The 22,876-nt window shown below is 41.5% G+C and overlaps 1 protein-coding gene across 2 annotated transcripts in view; it reads left to right on the top strand.

Moving 5' to 3' along the window:
• IL13RA2 (interleukin 13 receptor subunit alpha 2) overlaps window positions 1-22,876 on the top strand; it is a 75,214-nt gene that overhangs the window by 34,635 nt on the left and 17,703 nt on the right. The window contains exons 2-4 of one of the 2 annotated variants that reach the window (XM_040323664.1): window positions 9,051-9,178; window positions 14,752-14,900; window positions 19,176-19,329. In XM_040323664.1, the coding sequence (XP_040179598.1) occupies window positions 9,051-9,178; window positions 14,752-14,900; window positions 19,176-19,329 (431 nt within the window). The remainder of the gene's footprint in view (window positions 1-9,050; window positions 9,179-14,751; window positions 14,901-19,175; window positions 19,330-22,876) is intronic. The other variant, XM_040323665.1, reaches the window with a different exon arrangement.

Below are 22,876 nucleotides of genomic sequence, written 5' to 3'. Positions count from 1 at the left end.
TATACAGTAATTCGTGCATTTTTATAGCACCGATCGCCGTATAAATGTGAATGGCGCCAAATTTGTGTCAAAAGTGTCCGATACGTCCGCCGCAATATCCCAGTCCCAATAAAAATCGCAGATCGCCGCCATTACTAGTAAAAAAAAAAAATAATAAAAAAAATCATAATTCTGTTTCCCATTTTGTAGGCGCTATAACTTTTGCGCAAACCAGTCGCTTATTGCGATTTTTTTTTTTTTGTTACAAAAATACGTCGAAAAATACGTATCGGCCTTAACTGAGAAAAAAAATAGTTTTTTAAAAAAAAATTGGGATATTTATTATAGCAACAAGTAAAAAAAATATATATTTTTTTTAAATTGTTGCTCTTTTTTTGTTTATAGCGCAAAAAATAAAAACCGCAGAGGTGATCAAATACCACCAAAAGAAAGCTCTATTTGTGGGGAAAAAAGGACGCCAATTTTGTTTGGGAGCCACGTCGCACGACCGCGCAATTGTCAGTTAAAGCGACGCAGTGCCGGATGCTGAGATTTCGCCTGGGAACGAAGGGGGTTTATGTGCCCAGTAAGCAAGTGGTTAACGCTTCTAGGGCATCTCATTCAAGTGAATGGGCTGCCCTGCATGTGATGAGTGGAAACTTACCCCCCAAAAATGCATGCAAGAACGTGAGTCCCCACTATGAGTCCCCACCACGCAGAGATGTAAACGAGGCCTGACAGCTGAGTGTCTCCATCCACTCCCTCCTATATACTTGTTGTGGTATTGGGGTTGTTAGCTCTCGTGGTAGATGCGTTTTCGTGTAGTGAGTCGACACCAAACAGGCGTATATCGTCAAGGGCCTGGTAGCCCACGTTTATTAAATGAGAAAAACAAAACAAAAGTCCACTCAGGAATCCCACACAGGGGTTTAAACGATGATCAGAAATAACTGAAAATACTAGCCCACCTGGCTACTCTTTGACAGCACTGCTGCCATAGGTACTGGTCCCTTAAACCAGCTGCTCCTCCAGACCCCCAGTCTTGGGTGCACAAGGCTTTGAAGCCGTCTGTCCCAACACAGAGACACCAGCAGCCACTGGTCCAACTCCACCTTCCTCTCACTTCTGTTCTCCCCAGCCCTTCATTATATGAGCTGTGTGCACCTGGGCACACAGGTTGCAGGCTGTCTTTAAGCCCTGGTTCACATTGATGCTACTTTAAAATCGTGCTACTTTACTTGAAGTAACGCGATTTCAAAGTAGCAAGGTCAGCGCGATTTCAGATGCTACTTGATAGACATTTGTGTGGCTTCATGCACAGATGTCTATTAAAATCGCACCTGAATTTGGCAAAAGTAGTGCAGGAACTACTTCTGCAAATCGGTGCGGCACCGCAAAATCGGTGTCGCACCGATTGGAACAGTGCCATTGCCGCCAATAGGCTACGACTTGTCATGCGATTTTATCTCTCAAATCGCATGACAAATCGCTCCAATGTGGACCTAGGCTAAAACCCGGACACAGGGTTGGAGATCCCCTCCCACCTATATCTCTGAAGGATCTCCAAGCCACAGAGCCCCATGTAGAGATAGAAAAATATGAGAAAACTGCCAGAGTAGTTTTCTCTGTTTTTAAATTTCAGCCGATATGCAGACTCTGTGTCCATTTCAACACCATTTTCATTGGGACAGAGCCTCGCTCTGCCACATAGTATAAAGATGGCTATACACTATGCAATCCAATTGTATGGTCACTGTAAAATTTCCTTTAGATTTACCAGAACTATTGAGTAGGAGGACACACCTGAACAATACATTACATTTTTATCAAATCGGACAGGCTCGTGCTCTACATAGCTGATGGTAGATCTAAAGGAGATTGTACAATCAGATTGTACAAAAAGTAGTTAGAAATAACACAAGAGTAGGTATAGTAATGAGAAAGGTGTGGTCCAGACAGATTAACATGCCCTAGTATGCCATAAAGACATTTTTAAGAAACCAAATAAACAGATGAAAATGTAAAGCTTCTATAGAGGGGGTAAATGAGAGATAAGCACATTGGGATGGCTGGGCCAGCGGAGGTCCACCCATTTAAAAGTCAACAGTTACAAAAAGTGTAGCTGCTGACTATTAATAAACAGACACCTGTCCCACGGTCCAGCGATGCGGGCACGCTAAGTCTCGCCCCTCTTACCCACCTCTCTGCGGCGCCGGCATCGTAACTGTGGATGCCCAGCTGTGGCTTCACAGCTGGGCACGCACTGCGCATTGCGCGAGACGCGCAGCACGTTGTGAATGTCCGGGTAATCTTCTGGGACCTGTGATGTGACATCACAGGTCCCAGAAGATTGCAGGGAGGGAGGGGGGAGAGGTGAACTTCTCCTGCGACAGGAAAGAAAGTGGGAGCTGGGTGCCTGTCAAAACTGGATACCAACTATTTTTTCATCTCCTACAGGTACATGTTCCCACGTTCCTTACGTATATCTGTGAGAGTTCTGTCAAAAACGTTTTCCATTCTATATTTTTGCTCATTCTTCCTCGTCCTTCTGCCATATATCAACCAAGTGGTTGTTTTGTTTACGGATTGACGATAAGACAAGGGTTTTTAAACAATATATTTGTACCCATAACCCACTCATGGTAGCACCAAGGGCATAAGGTGTTTAATCTTATACATTTTAGTGCTCAGCATGATCATTAATATATGTCTGTATATGTTTTAAATTATTTTATTTTATTTGTTTTTTTGACTAGAGTCCATTCAATGTGTTGATATACATGTATTTGGTTATTATGAAATACTATAGCTGTTAGATATGGTTTATATTTTCAATCTCATCTTTATTCCTATTCATGATGTTCTTTATGTCATTGAGTTCTAAACTAAACATTCCTTGATATGGATGTCTAGTTATTGTTATATGCGCAGTTATTTTCCTAATGCTCAGCCTACGGCTAGTTTGACATTATATTCTTTGGGCTTATGGACACATGTGATTGGGAAACACACCCTACACACAACAATTTAACCAGACATTGCATGGTGTTTTCAACTAGCAAGACACTAGCTCTTTCTGGCCTGCCCTTTCTGGTTAACCCATTGGTTACCATACTTGCCTGCATGTAACATTTCTCAGCACTACAATTTTTACAACTATGAAACATTGATAGGAAGTGTAAACCCCCTTCCTTTTTTTGCAATAAATATCGCTCATGGGATATACCGCACTATTAATGCAGTTTAGTATTACTGTTCATTTTATTGAGGAGACATTTGCACTCCCTTTGTCTAACTAGGATATTTGCTTCTAAATAGCTATATTAAGAGTATTTCTTATTCCAATTCCATGTTATCATCAATAAGTTCTTTATATCTGTTTTTATACTAGTTTTTAAAACATGTTCACCATCCAGCATTTTGGAAAGGATATCACGGCAGTTTCATCACATCAGTATAACACAGTATAGTATAACATAACATCGCAGCTGCATTAAAGCGGATGTGCCACGGGGAAAAAATATTAAAAGCCAGCAGCTACAAATACTGCAGCTGCTGACTTTTAATATTAGGACACTTACCTGTCCTGGAGTCCAGCGCCGTCCGCAGCAGAGCACGAGCGATCGCTCGTCTCTCTGCTGCTCCCCCCTCCATCCACGCTCAGGGAACCAGGAAGTGAAGCGCTGCGGCTTCACTGCCCGGTTCCCTACGGCGCATGCGCGAGTCGCGCTGCGCCCGCCGATTGGCTCACACGCTGTGTGCTGGGAGCCGAGTGTTCCCAGCACACAACGGGCGACAGACGGGATGTGACGGAATGCCCGTCTTTCGCCCGTAGCGTGTGGCCGGAAGTGGGTGCAAATACCTGTCTTTAGACAGGTGTCTGCACCCCCCTCCCCCCTGAAAGGTGTCAAATGTGACACCGGAGGGGGGGCGGGTTCCGATCAGCGGGACTCCACTTTAGGGTGGAGAACCGCTTTAACATCATTATACCCCGTCTTTTAATGTCCCGGTGTATCAGTCATGATTGATTACCTGGATCCATGACGAGACGCCCCACAATTTTGTTGAGATTTTTAAAATTTTTAGTTTTAACCACTTCCTTACTGGGCACTTAAACCCCCTTCCTGACCAGAGGACTTTTTGCGATTCGGCACTGCGTCGCTTTAACTGACAATTGCGCGGTCTAGCGACGTGGCTCCCAAACAAAATTGACGTCCTTTTTTTCCCACAAATAGAGCTTTCTTTTGGTGGTATTTGATCACCTCTGCGGTTTTTATTTTTTGCGCTATAAACAAAAATAGAGCGACAATTTTGAAAAAAATGCAATATTTTTTACTTTTTGCTATAATAAATATCACCCAAAAACATATATAAAAACATTTTTTTTCCTCAGTTTAGGCCGATACGTATTCTTCTACCTATTTTTGGAAAAAAAAGATCGCAATAAGTGCTAAAAAATAAATAGCTCAATTTTTTTTTTTTTCTCAGTCTAGGCCAATACGTATTTTACATATTTTTGGTAAAAAAAAAAAAAAAATCGCAATAAGCGAATGGTTTGCGCAAAAGTTATAGCGCCTACAAAATAGGGGACAGAATTATTATTATTATTATTTTTTTTACTAGTAATGGTGGCGATCTGCGATTTTTATCGGTACTGCGACATTATGGTGGGCACATCGGACACTTTTGACATCGCGGCCGCCAGGCACGCGCATCGGCATTCCAGTGATGCGGCGGGCGCGGGCGCCCCCCAGTGGCCAGGAGGAGCGGAGGCCGTATAAAGACGGCCACTCAGAGAAGTAGAGCCACCCTGCGGCCGTACAAAGTCGTACGGCCGTCGGGAAGTGGTTAATGTGGGTTTATAATCATGCCGATTTGCTACAGATCATTCTAGTCCTTTCACAAACCAAGAAGTTCGAAGTTCATGCGTAATGTTTGAAATCTGAAGCTCAGAATAAAACAAGTCAGAAGAATAAGAACTAAAAACAAATAACAATAATTAATAATGAAAAAACAAAAAGTGAAAAATAATAACAAATAATAACAAAAAACAAGAAACCAAGATTGAAATGTAAATTAATTTTAATTAATCTTCACTCTCATTTATTATTAGTATGTTTATTATTATTCACTAATATATAACATATTTTTTAGCACTATAATACACATGATCCGGAGTATAGGGATCTTGTTTAAAAAAAAAAAAAAAAAATTCCATACATGAAAACACACGTTTTCGGGTCACCCTATGCATGATGTTCACATCTTGGCTCTCACTATATATTTTCTTGTTTGTTTTGTTTCGATATTCATCACCCAATCCACAAACAACACGTATAAACAGTGGTTTTTGGATACATTCACACCTCACCGCATTACACATTATGTTTAGCATTTATCACTATATCACTATTTTTTGTGATCTTTATTATTTCTTCTTACTACACACTAATATATTCGCTACATATACATTGTTTGACCTCATTTATTTATGTATTTCTTTATTCATTAAGTCACCCCACACAACATATCAAGATACAATTCACATTCATTGTCACATTTTTTTTCCCCTTGTATTATCACAACATCCAAACAAACAATACATATAGATTTGCAGATAGTGTGTGGGTGTGTGGAGGGGAAAAGGTTTTTCAATCACATGTCTGGATTCACCTGGGTTCACAGGAGACACTTGTTTACCAGTTTATTGCTCGTTCACTAGGCCTCCAATCATCATCTCGCTGATCATGTGACCAGTGAGGTGAAGTATATATATTTTCAACAATCATTTGATGTGTGTACTAGCTATGACTAAGCACTGAAGCTACAGTGCGAAACGTTAGCTTTTGTTCCAATCTTTTTTTTGCTGTGGCATGTTTATTTTGTGATCGATTTTAATTAAAAAAAACATTTTTGGAGTGCGGCTGTCCAAGTTTCTCTCGTATTTTTGCATTGTAGTTTTTTACGTCGTAAAAAATGATCGTGTGTGGGCTTTAACGACGTGAAAAAAATGCGCATGCTCAGAAACAAGTTATGAGACAGGAGCGCTCGTTCTGGTAAAACTAGCGTTCGTAATGGAGTAAGCACATTCACTGAAAAGCGCGAATCGTCTTTTACTAACACTAAATCAGCAAAATCAGCTCAAAGGGTGGCATCATCCGCATGGAACTTTCCCTTTATAGTGCCGTCGTACGTGTTGTACGTCACAACGCGCTTTGCTAGAGCATTTTTGTTTTCACGATTGTGTGTAGGCAAGGCCATTTTAATGATCGGGTTGAAAAAAACTTAATTTTTTCTAGACCCTTAAAAACTTCATTTTTTACAACCCGAATAACGGACGTGTGTATGCGGCATTAGCAGCAATTGTCTCTGACAATCACCAATCTTTCCTGATTTATTTAGAGGTATCGCTTGGTCCTTTCCGGTCCTTGCATCTCTACACCTTTTTTCCTATAATTGGCAGTATAAAGGGGAAACACACCCATATTTGAAATTGATCACAATAATGTTTGTTAATTGTATTATATGAAAAAATATCTAAGCAGGAATCTGTATTAGCTTAATCCAGTGAACATATCATGTGCATGACTATTCCAGGTGATACATTCTCTATTAAACTCTTGCATTTACCTGTCAATGCAATCATCCCATACAATTGTTTTTATTTACTGTAGAAGAGACCTGCAACAAAATCTCTGGTCCAGACATTAGACTTTTCAAATCAGTTTATTTTTCCCTCTTTCACTGAGAAACAACACATTGCTACCTGAACACTTAACACTTCTACCACCTCTCCAAACATTTCCTTGTTGACTTGAATGAGGTAACTAATATTTTCTTGAAATGTCATAGTTCAAACGCTAAAACCGCTTGATGAAGGTTCAGTTCACTCAGAATAATTAATTAATTAATTGCTGGATATTGGTAGTGTGAACAAATATTGTGACCAACAGTGAAATCTTCCTGCCTGAGTTCCCCAGTCTGTGTTGAATCTGTCAATGACCCTCTCTTTCGTGTTTCCCTCCGTAAACTATACTTTCCATAACATAGGACAAACAAGAGTCCAACAGGGAGAATAAAGTATATCTATAGCCAAAAATGTTTTTTTATTTCTTTTTGGATGGAGTAGGGAATGGGTTAAACCCATCCGATTTGGTTGTTGCATTGAATACATTTCTCTTCACTTATTGTCCTGTAGACTTAAAAGTGAGAAGAAATATCTTCAAAGTGTGGTGAATCCCTTCTTAGACAGCTGTCACTAAAATGAGTGTCACCATTGAGATTTCCCCTCTATTTCTATTTTGGTGACCACTCAAAATGTTGTGTTTTCACCTCACTTTTAGTCCTAATGGCAATTGTTATTGGGACAAATGTAAAGAGTAAGTAAACAAGACAGCAATAAAATCTGACCATGATTCTAAACCCCAAAAACTCTATCCACAATAAAAAAAATCAAAATAACTAGCTTTTAGATACACTTGAATCACATTTTGAAATGGCTGTGGCTATAGGTTGAATCTGGGATTCAATGCAGAATCTTACCATTATACAAAAGATAAATAAAAAATTGGGGTGTTCATTCAGTAGCATCTACCTACAACCAGTGGCGGCTGGTGCTCAAATTTTTTTGGGGGGGGCGCAAACAAACGAAAAAAAATCAAAAAAACAATTGCAGCCTCACTGTGCCCATCAATTGCAGCCACTTTGCCCATCAATTGCAGCCACTGTGCCCATCAAATGCAGCCACTATGCCATACCATCAATTATCGCCACTGTGCCATGCCATCAATTGTTGCCACAGTGCCATGCCTTCAAATTCAGCCACTGTGCCATGCAACACAGCCACTGTGCCATCATTTATCGCCACTGTGCCCATCAATTGTCACCACTGTGCCATGTCATCAAACGCAGCCACTGTGCCATCAATTGTCGCCACTGTGCCCATTAATTGTCACCACTATGCCATGCCATCAAACGCAGCCACTGTGCCATCAATTGTCGCCACTGTACCATCAATTGTCACCACTGTGCCATGCCAAACGCAGCCACTGTGCCATCAAACACAGCCACTGTGCCATGCCATCAATTGTCACCACTGTGCCATCAATTGTCACCACTGTGCCATCAATTGTCACCACTGTGCCCATCAATTGTCACCACTATGCCATCAAACACAGCCACTGTGCCATGCCATCAATTGTTACCACTGTGCCCACATCAATTATTACCACTGTGCCCACATCAATTGTCACTACTGTGCCCACATCAATTGTCACCACTGTGCCCACATCAATTGTTGCCACTGTGCCCACATCAATTGTCGCCACTGTGCCCACATCAATTGTCGCCACTGTGCCCACATCAATTGACGCCAATGTGCCCTTTAATTGTCGCCACTGTGCCCTTTAATTGTCGCCACTGTGCCCTTTAATTGTCGCCACTGTGCCCTTTAATTGTCCCCACTGTGCCCTTTAATTGTCCCCACTGTGCCCTGTAAAATGCCTTCCTCTTGCCCCCCCGCGTGGCACTTACCTTTCTGGGGTTAGCCATCCTCCTTCCACGGTCCCTCAATGTCTTCTCCCGCCCTCGATGACGCTTCAGCCAATCAGGTTACTGGTAACCAGAACCCGGTGAACCTGATTGGCTGAGACGCCTGTCAGTCTTATCCAAGGAACACACCCTGTGTTCCCTGGATAACTATTTGGAAGCCGATTACAGTCTGAGGGCTGTAATCAGAAAGGCTATCAGAGCCACTGGCTCTGATAGGCACTTCTATAGCCGGTTAGCTGCCATTATTCAGATGGCCGGTGCTCAACGGGCCAGCCATCTGAATAGTGGGCGGCAGCAACAATACACAGATTCATGCAATGCATGAATCTGTGTATTGTATTCAGCGGTGATGCGGGAGAGAGAGGGGGGCGGCTCTCCTGCGCCCTCTATGGACGCACCACCACTGCCTAAAACTGCAATGTCTTCTGACCATTGAAAATGAATCTGTTAAATGAGTTAGAAAACAGACACAATTTGCTTCCAATATATATGTTTTTTAAATATTATGTTGTTGTTTGAAGGAACATGTGGAACCTAAACTCCAGAACTGGATCTAATGTTGTCAGAAGTTTACATTTTCAATACATATCTGGAATTATGATCTACCTCATAGTAAAAGCAAAATTGGCAACACCATCTGTGATAGACGGTAGGTATTACATTTATGTATTATTGTAAACCTTCCTTCTACCCTTCACTACTTTTCTCTCTTTGTCCCTCCTTCCTAAAATGAACCTAAAGGCAAATGTTAATTGTTAGCCCAAAATGTTCCGTTTAGTTTTGGATATACAGTATCTCACAAAAGTGAGTACACCCCATTTTTGTAAATATTTTATTATATCTTTTCATTTGACAACACTGAAGAAATGACACTTTGCTACAATGTAAAGTAGTGAGTGTGCAGCTTGTATAACAGTGTAAATTTGCTGTCCCCTCAAAATAACTCAACACACAGCCATCAATGTCCAAACCAATGGCAACAAAAGTGAGTACACCCCTAAGTGAAAATGTCCAAATTGGGCCCAAAGTGTCAATATTTTGTGTGGCCACCATTATTTTCCAGCACTGCCTTAACCGTCTTGAGCTTGGAGTTCACCAGAGCTTCACAGCTTGCCGCTGGAGTCCTCTTGCACTCCTCCATGATGACATCAAGTTGCTGGTGGATGTTAGAGACCTTGCACTCTTCCACCTTCCATTTGACGATGCCCCACAGATGCTCAATAGGGTTTAGGTCTGGAGACAGTCTATCACCTTTACCATCAGCTTCTTTAGCAAAGCAGTGGTCGTCTTGGAGGTGTGTTTGGGGTCATTATCATGTTGGAATACTGCCCTGCAGCCCAGTCTCTGAAGAGAAGGGATCATGCTCTGTTTTAGTATATCACGGTACATGTTGGCATTCATGGTTCCCTCAATAAACTGTAGCTCCCCAGTGCCAACAGCACGCATGCAGCCCTAGACCATGACACTCCCACCACCATGCTTGATTGTAGTACTCCTCACTTGGCTGCGACCACACACGCTTGACACCATCTGAACCAAATACGTTTATCTTGATCTCATCAGACCACAGGACATGGTTCTAGTAATCCATGTCCTTAGTCTGCTTGTCTTCAACAAACTGTGGGCATTCTTGTGCATCATCTTTAGAAGGACCACAACCATGCAGACCAATTTGATGCAGTGTGCGGCGTAAGGTCTGAGCACTGACAGGCTTACAACCCACCGATTCAACCTTTGCAGCAATGCTAGCAGCACTCATACATCTATTTCCAAAAGACAACCTCTGTATAGGACGCTGAGCACGTGCCCTTAACCTCTTTGGTCAACCAAGGTGAGGCCTGTTCTGAGTGGAATCTGTCCTGTTAAACCGCTGTATGGTGTTGGCTACCATGCTGCAGCTCAGTTTCAGGGTCTTGGCAATATTCTTATAGCCTAGGCCTTCTTCATGTAGAGCAACAATTCTTTTTTTTCAGATCCACAGAGAGTTATTTGCCATGAGGTGCCATGTTGAACTTCCAGTGACCTGTATGAGAGTGTGTGAGCAATAACACCAAATTTACCACACCTGCTCACCATTGACACCTGTGACCTTGTAACACTAAGGCCCCGTACACACGAGAGGATCTATCCGCTGGAATTTATCCGTGGATCGGTTTCAGCGGATAGATCCGCTGGTGTGTACGACCCAGCGGATATTTTTCGGGCCGATGGATTTCCAGCGGATAAAAATTTCTTAGCATGCTAAGAAATCTATCCGCTGGAATCCAGTCCAGCGGATTGATCCGGTGGTCTGTACAGACTCACCAGATCAATCCGTCCGATTCCCTCCCTCGCATTCGTCGTAATGATTCGACACATGCGTGGAAGTCCTTATATTTCAGCGTTGCGCACGTCGCCGCGTCATCATCGCAGCGACGGCGCAACACGTCACCGCGGAGGGAATTCCGCGCGGATTTTGATCTGATGGTTAAATCCTCTCGTGTGTACAAGGCCTAAGATGTCACATGACACTGGTGATCGAAAATGGCTAATTGGGCCCAATTTGGCCATTTTCACTTTTCTTAAGAGCGGTTTAGACATTTATGGCTGTGTGTTCAGTTATTTTGAGGGGACTGCAAATTTACACTGTTATACAAGCTGTACACTCACTACTTTACATTGTAGCAAAGGGTAATTTCTTCAGTGTTGTCACATTAAAAGATATAATAAAATATTTCCAAAAATGTGAGGTGTGTACTCACTTTTGTGAGATACTGTAAGTATGTAAATGTTAAAACTCTTGTCAGTTTCTAAATTTATGTTTGCATCACCACTGCATAGTTCCTTAAAACCAGTACAGAAAGTGATGTAAAATACAACATTTTAGAGCTGCCACCATAACAGAGGGTGAGAGGAAATCTCTCAGTAAGGATACCTGTTCTAGTGGCAATTTTCTAAAAGGGAATTTCCCATCGCTTTGGCGAGATTTGCACATACTTCCTATTTTGTCTCTCAAAACAATTGCTCTTTTACTCCGTAAATATCAATTGCAGAGTTTACAGCATCTTTTGTAGTTTGAAGTTACACATCTCATTACATCTAAATGGCAAATTTTGGGATCTTCTCCGACCATTTTGTCCCAAATAAAAAATAGTCGCATTTGCTCATAGGCATTTGTGTACCATGCATGAGCTCAAAGTTTGGAATTGTTGATAGATATTTTTTTCCTACGAAATTGCCTCCGCAACTATGCAAATAGATTATACATATTTTAACAGCAGTTAAAGATATAAATATCAATGATCCATTGTGAAATGCTTTGTATGTGTTTTAGAGTGGAAGTGAAGGCAAATTTTCTTTTTCTCAGTTAGCTATTCATATTTCTAATTTGTGTGCCTCACTTTTTACATTTTTATATTCCAGACACATTGTTAATATAATAGGCAGTAAAACTCGGAAACTTCCGCTGCCGCAACAGTTTAATGTAGTCACTGGAGCTAAAAATGTTATATCAATATCATTGCAAGGTTTATCAGCATGACCAGGGCTTTTTTTCAGGGGGAACTTGGTGGAACCCAATTTCACCACCTCTGGCTCAGACCCTTGAGGGGGGGGGGCTGCTCACCACAATCACTTGTAAATACAGAAGTCCGGTTTTGGTGTTTACAAGTGACAGCTCTTCACTTTGTGTGTAACCCCCCTGAACTCTGCACTTTGTATGTAATGCAATCCTGGTATTTAATTCCCCCTTAAAACCCTACTACTGTTTGTGAAATTTGACTGACCACACCCACTGTTTGATGTTATTTGGAGGGTGTGTGTGGGTGGAGAGGTTTTGGGGGGTTGTGGTTGAGTTCCAGAACCTATTGTTTGAGGGAAAAAAAAGCCCTGAGCATGACCATATAGGTTTTAAAACAAGGAATATAGTATATATTTGTTTAGTCTTCCAAAAATGACACAAATAATGAGTCGTGGTTGCATGGTTTCCTAAAGAGTACAAGTCTTTGAATATCAGACAAATTTGCACAGAAATTTAAAGTGGAATCAAAATGTACAGAATTGACGATTCTTTCTTGATTTGATTATTGGTATTTAAAAAGTAGCTCTGCCACATACAAAAACATTATTAAAAAAATATGTACATTTAAAGAAGCTTAAGAATATTTACCTTTTCCCCTGCCCACACCGCCAAACACTTGGATGTTGAGAAATCCTTGGCCAAAGTTTCTTCAGAGACTGAGGGCCTAATCCTCAGCCTGGAAGCGTAACTTAACTTTCAGCAGTTAAGTTACACTGACTTAAAATTTCTACCTAAGTGCCTGATCCACAAAGCACTTACCTAGAAATTTCAGGCCGTGTAACTTAAGTGCCTCCGTCGCAAGGCGGTCCTCCTCTCTGGGGGGCGTTTAAAATTTAAATGAGGCGCGCTCCCGCGCCGGCCGTACTGCGCAATGACAGCGTCGCTCAGCATGCATTCCTGAGAGGGAGAACTCCATGCCAATTTTCAAAGAAAAAACCGGCATGGGTTCCCCCCCCCAGGAGCATACCAGGCCCTTAGGTCTGGTATGGGTTGTAAGGAGACCCCCCCACGCCGAAAAATCGACGTAGGGGGTCCCCCTACAATCCATACCAGACCCGTATCCAAAGCACGCTACCCGGCCGGCCAGGAATGGGAGTGGGGACGAGCGAGCGCCCCCCCCCCTCCTGAGCCGTGCCAGGCCGCATGCCCTCAACATGGGGGGGTTGGGTGCTCTGGGGCAGGGGGGCGCACTGCGGGCCCCCCACCCCAGAGCACCCTGTCCCCATGTTGATGAGGACAGGACCTCTTCCCGACAACCCTTGCCGTTGGTTGTCGGGGTCTGCGGGCGGGGGCTTATCGGAATCTGGGAGTCCCCTTTAATAAGGGGGCCCCCAGATACCGGCCCCCCACTCTAAGTGAATGGATATGGGGTACATCGTACCCCTATCCATTCACCTGGAGGCAAAAAGTTAAAGTTATTAAACACACAACACAAGGGTTTTTAAAATAATTTATTAGTCTGCTCCGGAGGCCCCCCCTGTCTTCTTTATTAGCTCTAATACCAGGGGGGGCTTCTTCTTCCGCTCTCCGGGGGGGGGGTCTTCTCCGCTCTCCGGGGGTCTTCTTCTATCCTCGCCGCTCTCCGCTGTTGACTCGGCGAACCCCGGTTCTTCTGCAGCTGTCCGGTGCCTTCTTCTTCAGCGCTGGCTGCCTGCTATCTTCGTGTGTTAGCTCAATTACTAGCAGGCAGCCATCGCGGTCTTCTGTGACGTCACCTTCTTCTCTTCTGTTCTTCTCCCCTCTTCCGATGTTGACTCGTCGCCTCTTGTCACTGCAATGATGGAAGCGCGCCTTGCATCCCATTTATATAGGCATCACCGTCCCATCATGCTCCGGCAGGTACCCACGTGGTGGGTGCCTACCCACGTGCACCCACCACGTGGGTACCTACCGGAGCATGATGGGACGTCGATTTTTCGGCGGAGGGGGGGTCTCCTTACAACCCATACCAGACCTAAGGGCCTGGTATGCTCCTGGGGGGGAACCCATGCCGGTTTGGATTTTACAAATTGCCGTGGAGTTCTCCCTCGGGAATGCATACCAAATGCCGTCGCTTGAATGTGCTTTTACATGGTGTTACTAACTTTAGACCATGTAAAAGCAGCCCTAATTTTACACTTGGCAAACTAAAACTTACGGAGAAAAAACGAAGCTGAAAAGCTTTGTGGATCGCCCTAAGTGCTAATTTGCATACCAGAAGAGGCATTTCGACTCGAAATGCCCCCAGTGGCGGATGCGGTACTGCATCCTAAGATCCGGCAGTGTAAGTCCCTTACAGATGTCGGATCTTCTGCCTAACTTTGGAAAACTGCTTCTGAGGATCAGTTCCAAAGTTAGAACCAGAGATACGACGGCTTACGCCGGAGTATCTCTTTTGAGGATTAGGCCCTGACTCTTTTGGATTGTCAATTTCCTGGGTCCCTGCAGTTCTCAGTGTTCCTCATGCTTACTTTCATGTCACTACTGTATACTGAAATTTGTGTAAGTAAGCCAGAAGAAGCACTGAGAAATGCTAGAGACCCTTTTAAAGGACTTTTTTGGTAAGCAACAGTGTCCTTTTAAAGTTGTAAAACGGGAAATTATGATTATAATGCATACTTAGCACCTAACTTATAAACAATAATGGATTTAACAAATTGTGCATACTGTGACTACTATTTTAGTTGACCCGCCTTTGAATGTTAGGGTTGAAGATCTTGGATATTTGGGATTGATGGATGTAACCTGGGAGCCTCCAGTTTCACTAAATGACAGTCAGTGCACAGCACGATATGAATTACAACATTATGATACTAATGAACAGCGTTGGAAGGTAAGATTTAATTTATAAATAGTGTTTTAAGATTTTTCCGTTTCAAAGTTCTTATTGAATCTTAGCAACAAGAAATCAACAATAAGAACATAAGAAGATGTCAAAGATGTTTAATTTTTTTAACTGATGGCTGTAGCCAAAATTGAGTTATAGGATTTGCACAGATCCTGATCCTATAGTGGCATAATTAAATTGTTACTAAAGCATACTGCCTGCAGCAATCAAAAAGCAATAAAAATGGGTTGTGCATGTGTACTGGACAAATTCAACATAATTATGGTAAGTTAATTAAATGCATTGAAAATGTATTTGCTTGCTTTTGATAGGACTTTGGTTCCTTGTGCTACAGTACATCCTCTTTTAGCAGGTTTGTTTGCTGCTTTTGAATGTGTACTGAAGTAAGAATATTAAGGATTTTAAACAGCTTCAGCACCTTTGCATGTTTGTTACAACCTCTATGCCTTGCAAAGTGCACTAATTACAAAAGAAGAATATTATTGAAAACCCCATCTTAAAGCGGAGTTACACCCAAAAGTGGAACTTCCACTCGTTGTACTCCTCCCCCCTCCGGTGCCACATTTGGCACCTTTCGGGGGGAGGGGGGCCGGGATAGCTGTCTTTCACAGGTATCTTGTTCCCACTTCCAGGAGCCTCAGCTGCTGGTATTGACGTCACCACCCGGGCTCCCTCTTCCTCCCTCCTCCATCCCTGGCTGCCGGGCCAGTAGGAGAGAGGAGCGGAGCCTCACGCATGCACAGTAGGGTTCGACCTCACTGCCGGGTTCCCTCACTTGCAATGGAGGCGGCATGCACTAGACAGCTGATGGAAACATTGCTGGACTCCAGGACAGGTAAGTGTCCGATTATTAAAGGTTAGCAGCTGCAAACATTTTTGCAGCTGGGGACCTCAGACCTCGGATTTAATATAAGTTAGAGTTTTACATGTTTTATGTTAATTACATAGTCAGCCAACTAAATTTTGGCGTTGGATAGATGCTTTGTATGTCTTGGAGATTATGTTAAATGTCTGTGTTTGTATTTTTGGGTGTGTTCATGCGCTGAGGTGATAATGATGGGTCCTACTAAGTGATGTACCTAACACGTCTGGCACTGGGATGGGGGAATAACTGCACACTAAAGGTGGGAGCAGAATTGCCCATGTGTGGGAGGGGAGACTAAACTTAGCACATCAAGCAATACTTTGTGCAAATTGTCTAGGAGGGATCCCTTGAAGGGGATCAAAAAAAAATCTATTGCGTTTAACTTGCTGCACGCTGATCATTTGGAAGTGTGGCTTGCCGAATAAGTGGGTGTCACTTCATGGTGTATGGCTTGTAGTGCAGGAGTAAATAAAACCCATCACTTGTGTTAGTGGCAGTAATAGTAGCCCCCAGCACTGGCGGAAGTAGCTGCCCCTTTATTGATGGTCAGTGGTAGGGATGAGCTTCGAGTTCGAGTCAAACTCATGTTCAACTCGAACATTGCCTGTTCACCGAACAGCGAACTATTTGGGGTGTTTGCGGCAAATTCGAAAAGCCGCGGAACACCCTGTAAAATTCTATGGGAGAAATCTAAAGTGCTAATTTTAAAGGTTAATATGCAAGTTATTGTCATAAAAAGTGTTTGGGGACCCGGTCTTGCCCCAGGGGACATGTATCAATGCTGTTTTTTCGGGGAGGTGTGAATTTAATTATGCTTAAAGTCAAACAATAAAAGCAAAATATTCCTTTAAATTTCGTACCTGGAGGGATGTACAGTATGCCTGTGAAGTAGCGCTTGTTTCCAATGCTTCGAACTGTCCCTGCACAAACTGTAATTTCTGAAGGAAAAAAAGTCATTTAAAATCACTTGCAGCTATAATGAATTGTCGGCTTCTGGCAATACAGAGAAAAGGCATTGAAAGTCATTAATAAAAAAAAATGTGTAATGTGTTTAAAGACTTTAACAGGGTTCTAAAGTTCACACAAACTTTTGGTCTGTTCGCAGGATAAGGAATTGTCGGCTCCCGGCAATACAGAGAAAAGTCATTGATAAAAAAAAAATGCGTGGGGGTCCCCCCAAATTTAATTACCAGGTCCTTCAGGTCTGGTATGGATATTAAGGGGAACTCCACCCCAAATTTAAAAGTAAATGATAAATGATGTGGGGTTCCCCTTAATATCCATACCAGACCTAAAGGACCTGGTAATTAAATTTGGGGGGACCCCCACGCATTTTTTTATCAATGACTTTTCTCTGTATTGCCGGGAGCTGACAATTCCTTATCCTGCGAACAGACCAAAAGTTTGTGTGAACTTTAGAACCCCGTTAAAGTCTATGGGACTTGAATGTTTGAAATCTAAAGTGCTAGTTTTAAAGTCTAATATGCAAGTTATTGTCCTAAAAAGTGATTGGGGACCAGGGTCCTGCCCCAGGGGACATGTGACAATTCAAAAAAAAGTTTAAAAAAATGCAGTTTTTTCGGGAGCAGTGATTTTAATAATGCTTAAAGTGAAACAATAAAAGTGAAATATTCCTTTACATTTCCTGGGGTGGGGGGTGTATAGTATGCCTGTGAAGTAGCGCTTGTTTCCGTGCTTAGAACTGTCCCTGCACAAAATGTAATTTCTGAAGGAGAAAAAGTCATTTAAAACCACTTGCGGCTATAAGGAATTGTCGGCTCCCGGCAATACAGAGAAAAGCTAGTATTGCCAGGAGCCGACAGTTCATAGCTGCAAGTGATTTAAATTACTTTTTTTCCTTCAGAAATGACAGTCTGTGCAGGGACAGTTCTAAGCACGGGAAACAAGCACTACGTCACAGGCATACTATACACCCCCCCCCCAGGAAATTTAAAGGATTATTTCACTTTTATTGTTTCACTTTAAGCATTATTAAAAGCACTGCTTCGGAAAAAACTGCAGTTTTTAAAACTTTTTTCTGCATTGATACATGTCCCCTGGGGCAGGACTCGGGTCCCCAAACACTTTTTAGGACAATAACTTGCATATTAGCCTTTAAAACTAGCACTTTAGATTTCAACACCTTCTACAGTAGAGTTCTATAAGGTTCTATTGCAGAAGTGATGTGCTTTATATTAGAAGTAGGAGGCAGTTGGGGTCAACAAACAAGTAAGTATTATTTCATGCCACCCATTGCAACGCTTGCTCTTCTGTGGTAATTTCACCCTACCTTATTGTGAAACGTAGGCCTTAAAACCTTTGTATTTTTCAAATTTTTAATGAGCTATCCTTTTTTGTTATTTTACTCTTGGGCTTTTATTTATTTTTTAAATCATACTTACCTAGGTGGATTCTGCATCTGTCCCCACCAGCTCTAAAACAGAGAACCAAGAAATCAAAGACCACTGATCGCTTGGTTCTCAGAGCTCCGTGAGCAGAGAACTGGTCAGTCACCATTCTCTGCTCTGCACCCCCCATCCTCACTGAGAGGCTGAGCCAGGTGCCGCTCCAGGCATGCGGGCGGATCCTGACTTTATTGTCATGATCTTGCCCGAGCCTAAACTGGCTGTCTGCTTTTCCTTTAAAGAGTATGTAAACCCAACATTTCATATTCCTGATATGTACCTGCTGTCCCGTGTACTTATATAAAAAAAATATCCTGTTCTATTTGTATTGCTTCCTTTTGTGAGAAATCCCCAGTGTTCCTGCCAATTCCTCTGCTTTTCTATTAAAAACTGACCACACTAAACAGAGAGCACACCATGGTTAGTGCTGGGAACTCAGTCTGCTTTCCTCCACTGATCAGACTTGTCCCGACATGCCTCCCCTGCACAACCTTTCATTTTAAAGAGCAATGTGCTGTTGCTTCTCCTCTCCCAGTAACAGAGGAAAAAAGGTATTTATAATGTTTTTTATATCTGTAAACAAAAGTCTTACCTTAAATTTCTATTTTTAACTGAATGGGTTGTTATACAAGGTGATCATTTACAATCCCTTTAACAACAACTTTGTTCTTATTTTACAATATGGTATAAATAGAAGTGATGTGCAACAGCTTTTATCGGGCATTTTAAAAGCAGCTTGCATTAGCCTACCTAAACTAAGCAGCTGATTGACTGCACTTTTATTTGTTAATAAACAATCCCCGCTGTGTGATGTATTGCCTCACAAAAAACCTTGAGTCCTTTATAGTGTGGTTGCAAGATTTTTTTTTTGTATATAAACAATGGCTTACTCACCGGAATAATTCTTACCGTAATTTAGAAAATTATGTCACAAATTTAATGGCATTTCTAATTTTTCATGTCAAATGTGTATTTTATTTATTTTAAAAGTCAGTTAGGACAAAGCAACAAAAGTACAGAGCTGCATTTAATTTTGGGAAGGAAATTGTCATAAAAATTCGAACTTACTTGAAAGGAGCATGTACAGAAGATGAGGAAATATGGAGCAAGTGGATACAAATAAATGAATCCATGCCTATGCAAGGTAGAATGAATTAGAAAAATAACTTTTTACTATGATTGATGTTAATTGTAATTTGTTATGAGAAGTTACGAATGATAGCACAACAACAACATTAGTGAATGAACCTATACCTACAATTTTTGTATAGCACTATTTTAACATATTTGTTTTTATCATTTTATGTTGTAACCCAGTTATAATTTAATCTACTGTCTTCAGTTTCATTTAGAATGCACACACAGCTGAATGTGTCAGAGGCAGTAAACATATCCTCCCTTTCTCTATTTTATATGACTCTATGTAATTTCAATGAGTGAGAGACCCGTTGAAATTCTCTCAACGAGTGAGAGAACAGCTAAATCAGGGCTATTTAATTTGAAAAATAAACGCAATAACAAAGTAAGATAGAAGCAATTAAATATGCCTACCGTATTTTAAAATGAAGACTTAAAGAAAACGATATAACAGATTAGGTTACACATTTGTAAACCTATATAAATAATTAAATAAAATGTAACAAAAATGTATTGTTTTATTCCATAAAAAGTAGTTTATTTTGGTTAGCTGTACTTACAAACATAAAAAAATTAGGGCTGTGGAAATTAACTATTAATTCCTCAATTAATCGTACATTTTTTTGATCGATCAAAATTCTTTTGATCAGTACTCACCTCTCTGCTGGCTTCTGGGTGTTCAGGGAGTTCCGCCGAAGATCCGGTGACGTCACGGACACCGGCGGGGCTTGCCGTGTCCATCTGAAGGGCTCCTTTGCTGTGCCTTCATATCTGCATGCCGGCGGGACCTTACTATCTGTATTTTTCAAATTTTTAATGAGCTATCCTTTTTTGTTATTTTACTCTTTCCCTTAAAAGAAAAGTTGGGATTTTATTTATTTTTTAAATCATACTTACCTAGGTGGATTCTGCATCTGTCCCCACCAGCTCTAAAGCAGAGAACCAAGAAATCAAAGACCACTGATCGCTTGGTTCTCAGAGCTCCGTGAGCAGAGAACTGGTCAGTCACCATTCTCTGCTCTGCACCCCCCATCCTCACTGAGAGGCTGAGCCAGGTGCCACTCCAGGCATGCGGGTGGATCCTGACGGAGACCCGTTGAAATTCTCTCAACGAGTGAGAGAACAGCTAAATCAGGGCTTTTTAATTTGAAAAATAAACGCAATAACAAAGTAAGATAGAGACAATTAAATATGCCTACCATATTTTAAAATTAAGACTTTATAAGCTTAATTTTAAAAAAACGATATAACAGATTAGGTTACACATTTGTAAACCTATATAAATAATTAAATAAAATGTAACAAAAATGTATTGTTTTATTCCATAAAAAGTAGTTTATTTTGGTTAGCTGTGCATATAAACATAAAAAAATTAGGGCTGTGGAAATTAACTATTAATTCCTCAATTAATCGTACATTTTTTTGATTGATCAAAATTCTTTTGATCAGTACTCACCTCTCCGCTGGCTTCTGGGTGTTCAGGGAATTACGCCAGAGATCCGGTGACGTCACGGACACCGGCGGGGCTTGCCGTGTCCATCTGAAGGGCTCCTTTGCTGTGCCTTCATATCTGCATGCCGGGGGGACCTTACTATCTGCCACACGCAAGGGCTGTTACACTTCCCTCTATCACTTCCCTCTATCAACTTGGGATTCTACAGCCATCCACTGGGAGTTGTGATAGTTCCCTTCACAGGACATCTACATGCCGACAGACTAATGTTAACCCCTCCTCATCTGGATTCAGCAGTGGTATTGTTGTACACATTTTAATATCAATATCATACTTAGCTACATGTTTTTATGACTGCTTTTGCTACCGTTTGGTATTACTCGTACCATTTTTACAGTTTATATAGCTACATTGATTTTATCTCCAGTACAATATTTATTTTATTATCTACTTGAAGACTATAAAAGTTTTAATGCTATTCCCATCGAGCGCTGCCTTTGTGTGTTTTTTGTATCCTGCTATCCATTTTTCCAGTGGTTGGTAGCTGCACTGGGAATCAGCCTGCAAGGAGATCAGCTAAAAGTGGTTGGATCTGTATGTGCATTATAATTAATTGAAATCAGTTGATTAATCGATTAAAAAAAATGTGATTAATCAAACACAAAAATTTTAATCAGTGACAGCCCTAAAAAAAATGTATTGAATAAAACCAGTTTATAAATATCACGATAAAACTGAAATGTCAATTCAGAAGAGATCACAAGAAATTCCAATTAAAGAAAATATTATCATCATTTTTTTAGTATTCTGATTAGAGCAGTGTAAGGATCCCGATTAGATGCTGGTTTCTGCCATGTTTACTCCAGACATGACCCACTTCTTTGCAGGGATAGTCACCTACCTATTGTTTAGGAGATACTCCACCATATTGTGTCACACTTTTCCCTACTGGCCTGAGGCCCACCTCCACCATTTTCCTAGCGACAGGCCTGCTACCCGGAATAAATGAATGTACAATCCAGTCGCATTTTAAACTAGGCAACTCAATCAGTGGTTTAGTACAACTCTTGTAAACAGACACTTTACAGCTTAGCGTCTAATAATATGACTCACTGAGCAGAAGTCTGATGTGTGGAGCACTATTCCTCCATTACATGAATTCCTGAACAGAACAGCAGCCCCTCAAGTGCAGAACACTCACAATGTCACAGAACCATTACAGCCATCTTCCCAGACAATATCAGCATCTTATCCCAGCACATTATGACAGACTTACATATACAATGGAGCCCTCCAGTGGTGCATTGTCACCTCTGCCAGTGCTTCCATCTTCACTTGGTCTACCTTCCAGGTACGCAAGCTCCGGCTGTTTTATTGGCATGTGCACAAGAGTCATGATCGTGGCACAGCTGTTTGGATTGATGGCACATTCGGTGTCCCCTTAATTCAAAGTGAGTTACACATGCACCAGTGATGTCACCAGCTGCAGAATTTGTATTCCTTGTGCCTACCAGTGGGCTTTATTATAAGCTTATCTGTGGATAAAGTGACCAACAGAGTTTGCTCCCGCTTTAAGTACCCAGGTCAGCTGCTAGAAATTATAAGAAAGGGTTAGAGTTTAAGAAAAGAGTTCCAAGTTAGTGGACATGTGAATATGTCTTAATGGAGATCAAGTGATCAGTGCTGCACCTAAATAAGGAAATTTGAATTATTGACGATACCATATAACAATGTAAGTCTTTTGTGCAAACATGTAGGTAATATTCCAAGTGATAAATGTACAATGAATAGGTAAAGGGAATCAGAGACCGTGCAGAATAGATAAAATTAGACATATGTTCTTTGCTAGCTAAATGATCCCCTCTGGTGGCCAGAAGTAGTACTGTGCCATTTTATAATGTGATTTTGGATATGAGAATTGTGTGGAAATTCTTGCAAACCATCAACGCTCAAGAAACAGGAATGAGATTCCAGATCACAAAATCCAATATTTTTTTTAAAACACTCAGCTAAGGATCGCAAAACACATTTTTCATCTGTGTTGTCCCAGGATTAAATCAGTCAGCATACAGCATGTCTAATGCTGCACCACCTCAGCCCT

The sequence above is a fragment of the Rana temporaria genome, chromosome 9 (assembly GCF_905171775.1).
Source record: "Rana temporaria chromosome 9, aRanTem1.1, whole genome shotgun sequence".
Classification (NCBI taxonomy): domain Eukaryota; kingdom Metazoa; phylum Chordata; class Amphibia; order Anura; family Ranidae; genus Rana; species Rana temporaria.
Note: the sequence above shows the minus strand (reverse complement) of the source record. Positions and strands in the feature narration are given on the sequence as shown.